The following is a 12,748-nucleotide window of genomic DNA, read 5'->3' on the forward strand; positions in this document are numbered from 1 at the left end:
ACAGCCATATCTCATCCACTATATCAACACTTGTCAACCACAGCCATATCTCATCCACTATATCAATATTTGTCAACCACAGCCATATCTCATTCACTATATCAACACTTGTCAACCACAGCCATATCTCATTCACTATATCAACACTTGTCAACCACAGCCATATATCATTCACTATATCAACACTTGTCAAGCACAGCCATATCTCATTCGCTATATCAACACTTGTCAAGCACAGCAATATCTCATCCACTATATCAACACTTGTCAACCACAGCCATATCTCATCCACTATATCAACACTTGTCAACCATAACCATATCTCATCCACTATATCAACACTGGTCAACCACAACCATATCTCATCCACTATATCAACACTTGTCAACCACAACCATATCTCATCCACTATATCAACACTTGAGAAGACAGACGGGGAAGTAACACAGTGATGGATCAGTGAGGCCATGAAAAAATGTGAAAAAGATATATTCACTGGAAAACATCGAGAGTATTGAGTCGGTCCAGGCAGATAGCATTGAGGTAAACACAATTATGATGACTGGAAGTAGGATGTGGAGGTGAAAGGCGAATTGGTCAACGTAACCAAGGGCGTGGAATGGACATACAAGCAGAAACCGATACTAATCATAGAAACATGTGACTCAGTAAAAAAATAAATGACTGCATGAATAGGAGTCTCGCTGAGAGATGGAGCTTTAATGTTTGAATGGTCAAGCTAAAGCTGAACAATATAATTCACTCACCTGGTCGACCAGTAACAGTGAAGTTTTTGACAGGACAACTTCGTGGTCTTTATCGCAAGACTGAAGATATATTTCGTCCAAGGAGCAATGATCAAATCTTTGAAATAATTGAAAACGCTGCTGATAAGGATTTATATTCTAGGTAACAGCGATATACTCTTCAATGAGAAAGTGGACCACTTAGTGGGTAAGATTCAACCTTTGAGGTACCTGGTGAGATCTTCAAATGAATGATGTCTCAGTGAAGTAGCAGATAGACTGGGAAACGAAAAAAGAAAGAAACACAGTCAGATCACACTGGTCATCTAGAAGACTGAAGAAAAAAGGTGGAAGTATAGAAGAGGAGTGAGGAAAGTATATGGAAAGAACAGAAACTACTCAAATCTAATTAAATTGGACATTGCTACCAGAAAAACCTTTAGTAGGTTATTGGAACGAGGAGAAACTGTGTCAAGATCAGTGTCAAAGTTCTCAAGCCAGTAGAAGTAATGCACTATAATCGTCTTTTATCTGGTATCCAGTGCTAGAAATATGTACATGTATATTAAAAGTATAAATAAAAATTATACACAATAATTAATAATAACGAAGTAATAAGTACAAGTGATTACTACTGGTTAGTTGCTACCTTGTGGTACATGGTTCGATAGTGAGGATGGCGCCACGTTATCTGGTTCAGCAGTACCAAACGTACTACGACGGGACTCCACAATAAAAGGGAGGCAAGCCCGTGCTTTAGTATCATGTAAATATGATGAAATAAAAATAGAATGGACAACTTAAATGAAACTAGTTAAAAATAAACTATTGAAAGACGTTTATTTTATCGTAAGTTGATCTTATTTGTTAAAATTTCTAAATATAATGTATTTATTGATAGAGGAACAGATTATATAATATTTTATGGCTAATTTACATACAAGTAACAGGAAACACTAATTTTTACGCTTATATGCTATACACACAAGCCCATGTCTATTTTGTTTGATATTTGTTCCAAACTCTCATAGTTCAGTAGCTCTGTTACAGAACGATTGAGTAAGCTGAAATTCTGGTGTGCTTTGCTAATCCTTAACTGCAATGCTTTCGTATGAGTCACATACTTATTATAGTTTATAATTAGTGTCATCACCCCAAGAAATATCGGGATATTTTGTTAGCTTATGTTCTTGCTTTTGCTTATCAAAGCCCTAGTTATAAAGTCATGAGTAATTCAGTTTATCTTTTCGAAAGACATTCCAAGAAAGTGCGCGCGCGCACATACACACAAAAAGATATTTTTTTCTTGAAAGTTTCTATTCATGTTTCAGACAATGACCAATGAAAATAAAACAGTTTTGCTGTTAAACAAAAAGGTGAAGATAGAGCCCCAAGTGTTAACGTTTTAAGACTGAAGACATGCTCACGAGCCACCATGCATTTAAACTGTCTCTTTCTTTATTGTTAATCGAGCGTATGTAAAAATATTCTGAGGTTTCGTATTATGTTTAACGGATAATGACAGTTTGCGAGACATTGAGTTTCTTTACCTTTCGCAACGTTTGTGCGGGAAAAGAAAAGACAAAACACACAGTGATTTATGAAATGAATCATTATTTATTTTCTAACGTTTAGATAATTTTTATTCTCAATTTTGGAATATTCTATTATATTAGAGAACAAAAACAACCAAGCAAATGTTTTAAAGATTTAAATGCCAATTGATGAGCGACAAAAAAATTTAAAACTGGCTGATGGACAAAATAAACCTAAGACTGTCTATATCAGCAGTATCTGTAATCAAAATGGTTGGCAAATAGCACTTGCTTTGTATATTATTATTTTCATTCATAAGTTCTTATAATTGTGGTTCTCTGACACTGAGTAATAATGTGGTGCAAAAGAGAACAGAAACATTTCCCGTCAACAAAAGCCATGTGGGCTGCTCTTGACGATGACCCATAACCACAGTAAACACACTGGGACATATCCTCAAATGTTCATATTCTACAATTTCATTTGACCTTCGACGGTTATGTTCTCTAACAGTTCCTAGTTTTCAAGTGATAAACTAGAGGGAAGGCAGGTAGTCAATACCACCCACCGCCAACTTTATCAGCAAATTATAATAACCCCACGCTGAAAGGGCGAATGTGTTTGGGGAAAGGGATACGAGCCCGTGACTCTCAGACTGCGAGTGCCATGACAGGGCTACAATATCATGATAGCGTTTAACAATTTATGAGAAGATGTAAAATGTTTTTTTCTTAAAAATAGAGTCATATTTATAGTTGTTTTAGTCTTTCACAGTAACTTGTGAAACTTAAGAGCAATATTATAAGATTTGTTTTAATTTTTCACACTTTGAATGATGGAAAACTTAAGTTTTCTTACATAATATATTTGGTATTTACAGATTATCCGGCAAAAAAGTTAGTGAATGAAGCAATTTAATGATACTGTATTACGATGTTATGATACTGTGTGACGATGTTATATGTATATGTGCACGTATTTAATGTTTCATAATTTGGTCGGATATTTCAAGTTGTTTACAGTTTTCTAATCTAGTGTTTTATGATACCGGAGATTAGTAAGACGTCGCATTCGGTAACTATTCCTTGTAGAGAAGAAGAATGATGAGATATAGAGAAAAGTCTGTGGGTGTTCCATGCGGCACCCTTTTAAACCTTACGTCACCTGAACGAGTTTCTAATATCCGTATTTGAGTTGACTTGTTAAGGCTGCAACCTACACTTTCAAACAGATGAAATTATACAGTGATTTTCTTTCTCTTTTATTCAGCCTGCTATCTCTCAGTCATGTTTAATGTTTCCTTATGCGTGCCTCTCATTCCAATGCTCTATTTTAGCTCCATTAATTCGACATTTTATTTTACAATTCTATCCGTTCCTCGGTGGGACGACAATGAGTATTCGGGTTTACAACGCTAAAATCAGGAGATTAATTCTCCTCGGTAAACACTGCAGGTGTGTCTTTGCTATTTGAGAACACGCACATATACATTTTGTCCACCTAACAAGCAGTAAAGTTATTACTGTAATTGTCGAAAAGCGTTCTTTAAGATATTTCGTAATTCTGTATGTCCTTCAATTCCTATAATTCTGGAAATATTAATGCTGTTTCCAGAATTTAATAGATTTAACTTAATGTTAATGTCACAGTTGGAATGTCTTAGCGGTTACATACATATCAGCTTTTGAGAGACGTACTACTCTACACGACCTGCTACACTCCATCTTACATCAGTCTCTATAAAGAGAAGACATCACGATACATCATTCCTTTTTTAAAGTTATTTTCACAAATAGCACTTGTTATTTTGTTTAACATACGCATATATATACATTTATTCATTTGTATTTTTAATACTTTATTATTATATTTACGCTTATGAAGGTTATTTCACATTGTAAGCCGAGTATACGAGCGTAAGACTAACCTAAATATCCTGAGATGACTTAACATTTTGAAACATTACTAGGATTACGCCCGAATTTATCACTAAAAGGAAGGTTCCTAACTGATTAATTAATACGTTCTAATACATATAAGTTTTTGTCAATACATAATCATAGTTAGATTAAAATGAGTTGCATTATTCAGCAAATTATTTTTTTGTTCCGATCTATTTAGTTAGCTTGTTTTGACCAGAAGTTATATCATATAATGATTTCCCTTCTAATGGACCCACCCGTACGCAACGGTTGAACGACAAGAGCAGGCGGTACTGGTTCAAGAAAAGCTCTTCACGGAGCAGAAATATGCGGGCGGGAAGGCGCGGTAATATCGTTCCAAGGAACCAGGTGAACTCACTCAGTATCATTGGGAGCGCGTAAACGTGCACTCCTCTACATCTGTTCGCTTCTTGGCCAGTGCACGTTGTGGTATTCCGCTATGCAAAAACCGCCTTGTGGCAGCATTCTGTATGACTTGCCTGGTAGAATATGCAGAATATTTTCAGATTTCCATCCACAGTAGACAATAACTTCCTCTCACTGATAGTTTGTAAATATAAATATATACAGTTTATATGTGCATGTAGGGTTCTTTTCCTGGAAAAGAAAATCTAACACTGCCCTGTACCGTTTCTTGGACTTTCTTCGTGAGATGACCAGAGAAACCACGTGGTGGTCCCAGTCAATAAATCCAGCAAGTATGCACAGATTGTATTTTAGTGTTATCTACTGCATAATCAGCACGGCCGTGCTAGTGGAAAGGGGTGAGTGTTTATTTTCAGACGTTATTTTAAAACTCGCATACGTCATCAGCATTGAATAATACTCGTGACATACTTTTAAAGGAATGAAATAGACATGTAAATTTTTAACTCAACAGAACGATTACTTGCACCAAGGTTCATGCTGAGATAAACTATTAATGATTGGTAAATATTATGTTTGTAACTAAAAATGATATTAAGCACCATAGAAAACATGGTGAAATTATTGCACGTGGTGTTTTAGTTCACATACATATGTGATAATCATTTCGTTTTTAAGAGCCACAGAGCTTGATAAATCTCAGTTCAGGGCTTCTTGTTCTCTAAAGCATATGCATGCATTTACCCGGTGATTTAAAAGGTATCACAAGGTACGATTTATTTGAAAGTGTGATATTACATGTTCTTCAGTAAATACAAAATAGTGTACTTTCTATAATAATAATAATAATATGACTTTTAGACCTGAATAATTAAATTAGAACGTTATGACATCAACTTGTATAATTGCTGTTGTATAACTTCTGAGTATGTAAGTAATTATGCTAAAGTTATTGTTACTAAAATATATACTTCATTTTTAAATTGTTGCTACATGTGTGAAGCATGTGTGTTAAAAGCTAACTTAAATTCTGATACTGTCACAAAGATTAAGTTAATTTACATTCTGAAACTGTTACACAGATTTAGTTAATTTACATTCTGAAACCGTTACACAGATCTAGTTAATTTACATTCTGAAACTGTTACACAGATCTAGTTAATTAACATTCTGTAATTGTTACACAGATATAGTTGATTTTCATTCTGTAATTGTTACACAAATCTAGTTGATTTACATTCTGTAGTTGTTACACAGATATAGTTGATTTACATTTTGTAATTGTTATACAAATCTAGTTCATTTACATCCTACAATTCTTACACAAATCTAGTTGATTTACATTCTGTAATTGTTACACAGATATAGTTGATTTTCATTCTGAAACCGTTACACAGATCTAGTTAATTAACATTCTGTAATTGTTACACAGATATAGTTGATTTTCATTCTGAAACCGTTACACAGATCTAGTTAATTTACATTCTGAAGCTGTTACACAGATCTAGTTAATTAACATTCTGTAATTGTTACACAGATATAGTTGATTTTCATTCTGTAATTGTTACACAAATCTAGTTGATTTACATTCTGTAGTTGTTACACAGATATAGTTGATTTACATTCTGTAATTGTTATACAAATCTAGTTCATTTACATCCTACAATTCTTACACAAATCTAGTTGATTTACACTCTGTAACTGTTACACGGATCTAGTTAACTTACATCCCACAATTTTTACACAAATCTAGTTGATTTACATTCTGTAACTGTTACACGGATCTAGTGAATTTACATCCCACAATTCTTACACGGATCTAGTTAATTTACATTCTGTAACTGTTACACGGATCTAGTTAATTTACATTCCGTAACTGTTACACGGATCTAGTTAACTTACATTCTGTAACTATTACACAAATCTAGTTAATTTACATTCCGTAACTGTTACACGGATCTAGTTAACTTACATTCTGTAACTATTACACAAATCTAGTTAATTTACATCCCACAATTCTTACACGGATCTAGTTAATTTACATTCTGTAACTGTTACACAAATCTAGTTAACTTACATTCTGTAACTGTTACACGGATCTAGTTAACTTACATTCTGTAACTATTACACAAATCTAGTTAACGTACATTCTGTAACTGTTACATAGATCTAGTTAACTTACATTCTGTAATTGTTACACAGATCTAGTTAATTTACATTCTACGATTCTTACACAAATCTAGTTGATTTACATTCTGTAACTGTTACACGGATCTAGTTAACTTACATTCTGAAACTGTTACACAGATCCAGCTAATTTACATTCTGTACTTGTTACACAAATCTAGTTAATTTACATTCTGTAATTGTTACACAAATCTAGTTAATTTACATTCTGTAATTGTTACACAAATCTAGTTAATTTACATTCTGTAATTGTTACACAAATCTAGTTGATTTATATTATGTAATTGTTACATAGATCTAGTTGATTTAGATTCTGTAATTGTTACACAGATCTAGTTAATTAACATTCTGTAATTGTTACACAGATATAGTTGATTTACATTCTGAAACTGTTACACAGATTTATTTAATTTACATTCTGTTTTTGTTACATAGATCTAGTTGATTTACATCCTGCAATTCTTACATAGATCTAGTTGATTTACATTCTGTAGTTGTTACACAGATCTAGTTAATTAACATTCTGTAATTGTTACACAAATCTAGTTGATTTACATTCTGTAATTGTTACACAGATATAGTTGATTTTCATTCTGAAACCGTTACACAGATCTAGTTAATTAACATTCTGTAATTGTTACACAGATATAGTTGATTTTCATTCTGAAACCGTTACACAGATCTAGTTAATTTACATTCTGAAGCTGTTACACAGATCTAGTTAATTAACATTCTGTAATTGTTACACAGATATAGTTGATTTTCATTCTGTAATTGTTACACAAATCTAGTTGATTTACATTCTGTAACTGTTACACATATCTAGTTAATTAATATTCTGTAATTGTTACACAGATATAGTTAATTTACATTCTGAAACTGTTACACAGATTTATTTAATTTACATTCTGTAATCGTTACATAGATCTAGTTGATTTACATTCTGTAGTTGTTACACAGATATAGTTGATTTACATTCTGTAGTTGTTACACAGATATAGTTGATTTACATTCTGTAATTGTTACACAGATATAGTTGATTTACATTCTGTAGTTGTTACACAGATATAGTTGATTTACATTCTGTAATTGTTACACAGATATAGTTGATTTACATTCTGTAATTGTTACACAAATCTAGTTGACTTACATTCTGTAACTGTTACACGGATCTAGTTAATTAATATTCTGTAATTGTTACACAGATATAGTTAATTTACATTCTGAAACTGTTACACAGATTTATTTAATTTACATTCTGTAATCGTTACATAGATCTAGTTGATTTACATTCTGTAGTTGTTACACAGATATAGTTGATTTACATTCTGTAGTTGTTACACAGATATAGTTGATTTACATTCTGTAATTGTTACACAAATCTAGTTGACTTACATTCTGTAACTGTTACACGGATCTAGTTAATTTACATCCCACAATTCTTACACAGATATAGTTGATTTACATTCTGTAGTTGTTACACAGATATAGTTGATTTACATCCTACAATTCTTACACAAATCTAGTTGATTTGCATTCTGTAACTGTTACACGGATCTAGTTGATTTGCATTCTGTAACTGTTACACGGATCTAGTTAATTTACATTCTGTAACTGTTACACAAATCTAGTTAATTAACATTCTCTACTTGTTACACAGATCTAGTTAATTGACATTCCGTAACTGTTACACAGATCTAGTTAATTTACATTCTGTACTTGTTACACAGATCTGGTTAATGTGTTTTATAAATAATACTGAAATTTTGTGAAGAGCTAAATCTTGTGTATATGCAAGTAGCAAATCTGATGGCACCACCCTGTGCAATGACAGTACATCTTGTAAAAATACCACACATTCCTATTGTTAACTGAATAACGGTGTTTACAGCGTAAACCATAGGGTTCTTAGTGGATGTTTAACGTTGTAAACTCGTATGTAAAATTAAGACTTAACAGTTGAGTATTCGACTATTCTGAAATAAATGACAAATACAAAAATATAAATACGTTTGAAACGTATTAATATCACGAATTGCGATTATGATACTTCTTGGATATTCGTTACTAATTTATGACAAATGTACCACGAGTGGCGTGCAAACGTTTTGAAAATTTTGAATTGTAGTTTTGGTAAGTAAACTGTGTCAAGGATAATATGTTTCTGATTTGGCGCCATAAATCAATGACATTTATTTTATACTGAAAACACTACATGAAACACTCTCTCCCTGCTTGTACCAGAATATGTCCAAATGAAAATACCATTTGTTACCTCGAATTCCTTGAATGAAATCTTTCCTCTGTTGTTCAAGGAGATGAGGGTGGTTTGTGTTTCTAATTGTTAATTTGGTGATGGGAGCGACTTCCGTTTCTAATTTCCATCGTAGGGCTGTGGGAAAGTGGTGTCACTTCCAAATGAAATTCACACTCCTATTGGGGCGAAATAATTTTACTTGTTGTTTATGAGATATAAAAGCGTAGATATAAAGTTTAAACAGCAGTTAAAGGAGTTACCCCTTGTTGCTCGTATGTATCACGTTTGAGTATTGAATTACCCACCTCGGGTATTGAATCCATGTTGTTAGTGCTATGAAACTTCAGACTTACCTGTAAACCACTGGTGGGCGAGTTTATGTTTATGGTCCGTTATCTCATAATTTTAATATAATTCCATGCTTATCGTATGGTCTTATCTGTTATGAGAGGCTAATGTAGAAAGAACATTATTACAAGATCTTCTGTGTATGTTATTTACCAACTGCGTTCCTTCTAGTCTGTCACTTCAAAATTAGGGTTAGAGATAACTCTTGAGCAGCTTTGTGCGAAATTAAAAACAAACAAATGAAATGGTGAACTGGTTGGTTTTCGCTGTCTGAACGATATTTTGTATTTCATTGGTCCGATATAAAATACGCTTTTAGACTTAATGTTTAATAACGATATGCTCACGCAGCTGATATTCTATTATACATTAACTTATTCTGTTCCACTAGGTGGATTCAGCAGATAGACTGATGTGGCATTGCTATAAGAGAAACACACGCTTATTTTGTTTTCTATATTATAACGGGATTAACAACAACGAAACAGCTTTCGATGCTTAAATAAAAACGAAAGGAATATTTTAGTAACCATTTTTTGTTTCAACTCTGTTGTTTAAAAAAAACAAAATCTAAAAAAATGGATTGTTTTAGACCCTAGTCGACTTAAACGAGTGTATAAGATTAGCGTTATATGAAACACGGATATCAAATTTCAATGTTGCTTTTATGACATGAGTTACATGATATGTATTTGTGTTTGTACTATAATTCAACGTGGTTCCATTCCAAGATAAATATGTCTTAAAAACTCCTGTCGCTTCTTTCTTATACAACTGATGTTTATTACCAAACAGAAGAGACTGAACCTGTGTGTATTTGTGTATGTTCTTATAGCAAAGCCACGTCGGGCTATCTGCTGAATCCACCGAGTGGAATCAAACCCCTGATTTTAGTGTTGTAAATCCGTAGACTTATCGCTCCATCAGCGGAGGACCTGTATAAACCCCCTTAAAAACAGTATTACGTATCTTGGTTTTATCCAGGACGAACCTCCAATTTATTATGTTACTTATTATAATTTCAAATAGTCTAAAACTATATTAAATTTTAATTTAGAAATCAATTAAATATACAGATGTATTAAATTTATGGGTTTGCCAACAAAACTGATAAACAGTTTTCTTTCTTAACACAAATATATTTTAATATACAAACAATAATACAATTTATAATAAGGGTTTTTTTATTACAAACAGTTATTCCAAATAATGATTTCTATACAAAAGTTTTACAAACTTACAAACAATATTCAGTCTGATCCGCAACTTCGTTTATATCCTATCGAGGGTTCACGATATATTCTACGAAGACATTATAAAATACTAAAGCCTGATGTTAATCTACGGAAATTAAATTATTTGTAGTTTTCGAAATTTATAAATGTTCCTGATCAAATATCTGAAGTTCGCGATTAATAAGCACACCACACTTATAGCTTCCAAACAGCATACCAACTGCAGCAAACTTACAATATTAACTTTCCACTCCACGTGAACAGACGGTAATTTAGCAGTACTGATTGAACAATGTAAGTTACATGCATTTCTAACTATATATTTAAAATAAATATATAATAAAAAATCCGTCACAGAAGTGATACATATTTATTACTGATATAAATTTAACGAATACGACCTTCTTTTTATCAACGACTATTATATGAAAATAACTTGTAATGTATCGCAACTTACTTTTTACTAAGCATCTGTAACTTTACAACTTAAATATATTCTAGAGGAAAGCTGAAATACCCGATATAAAACTTTACAACTTAAATATATTCTAGAGGAAAGTTGAAATACACGATATGAAACTTTACAACTTAAATATATTCTAGAGGAAAGTTGAAATACACGATATGAAACTTTACAACTTAAATATATTTTAGAGGAAAACTGAAATACCCGATATGAAACTTTACAACTTAAATATATTTTAGAGGAAAGCTGAAATACCCGATATGAAACTTTACAACTTAAATGTATTCAAACTAACAGTTTGGCTTCAACTATCGTTTCCTGCTTAAATAATAGTACACTTGTTATTTTCATGTTTAGAATTTATTCCTTTTTAATATGACAAACTCAGAAAAACAAACTGCAAATATTCACTATCTTTAATCTTAATAAGCTACTTTTTATGTTTCCACTTTGGCTTAATTATATTTTCTGTTACATAATATTTTGTGATAGTTTAAAATGGTGATGGTGAAACTATGAGGTCTTAGTACACTTCATTTCTTTGAACATCTTGTAACGAATTCTATGATGTTTTATCTGTTATCAAAGCTTTGATTCTGAAACTGCACATTTCGTCTTGCACACATTATGATATATGCAGCAATATTTATAAATAAAACAATTTTGAAGTAACAACCGCATGTTATTTGCATTCTTATAAAACACACAAAACTTGTGTATTTATATCTCTATAATCAACCATCAGGTTGTAGTTCACACATACCTGATCTGTGTTTAATAATATAATCTGTGTTGTTATGTATTAACACAAGTAATATTAACTTCTGATCAAAGCAAGTTAATAATAAACCCGGAAATGAATATAGCTAATTTTTATTTTCTAACATGAAATTATTCATTCGGTGTCTCAGAATTTCTTGCCTCCCAGCAACACAGCGGTAAGTTTGAAAACTTTATAACGCTAAAAACCGGGGTTTCTATATCCTTTGGTTTAGATTTGTACTTTAATAACAAACAAACTTGGTTTTTACGGGAAGAGTTTGTTACAGTATTTCACCCGTATCCGCTATACACATGGCCGACGACTTTGTTTTGCTCAACACCAGAGCTCAGTAAGGTTAAGGAAAAAACAGTAAAGGACTGAATAGAGAAAGTGTTTTAAAATATAAACACAATTTAACACACTATCATAAAAATAATTTATTGGAATTCGTCAGCTTAAAGACATTCACACTATAACAATATAGTTAATTCAATACATTGTTCTTACTCATAATGATTAAAATGCATTGTTTCGTCAGTTGCATTCCTCGTTGTTAGTTATATTTTAAGCGGTATTTCTAATAATATCTCATGACGTTAAACCAACTAAGGATATTTAGGTTAGTCCTAAGTCCATACTCCAAGTAAGAATGCTCACGTATAATTATGTACAGACTATTCCTCACATTAATATACTTTTTTGTTTTTCGAACTTTCAGCCTTCTTACCCTAACCTTCATCGGCAACAATGCGTGTGTGTGGATTGATTATTCTTCGTCATTGTTGCCGGATAAAGGCCCAGGTAAGAGGGCCGAAAATCTGCAAATAAAAGAAAAGTATTTCAACATAAAGAATAGTTTATGCATAATTCTATATATTTATTTAGCTATGTTATGAGTTTT

At 32.2% G+C, this 12,748-nt stretch overlaps 1 protein-coding gene across 6 annotated transcripts in view; it reads left to right on the top strand.

Moving 5' to 3' along the window:
• Positions 1–4,521: 4,521 nt before the first annotated feature.
• LOC143240770 (uncharacterized) overlaps positions 4,522–12,748 on the top strand; it is an 85,402-nt gene continuing 77,175 nt past the window's right edge. For 5 of the 6 annotated variants that reach the window (XM_076483782.1, XM_076483793.1, XM_076483778.1 and 2 more), the window contains exon 1: positions 4,523–4,989. Coding sequence is in view for 4 of the 6 variants with exons in the window: in XM_076483778.1 (XP_076339893.1) it covers positions 4,878–4,989 (112 nt within the window). In the remaining 2 variants the exon portion in view is untranslated. Of the gene's footprint in view, positions 4,990–12,748 lie in introns of all 6 variants that reach the window. The other variant, XM_076483801.1, reaches the window with a different exon arrangement.

The sequence above is a fragment of the Tachypleus tridentatus genome, chromosome 2, assembly GCF_004210375.1.
Source record: "Tachypleus tridentatus isolate NWPU-2018 chromosome 2, ASM421037v1, whole genome shotgun sequence".
NCBI lineage: Eukaryota > Metazoa > Arthropoda > Merostomata > Xiphosura > Limulidae > Tachypleus > Tachypleus tridentatus.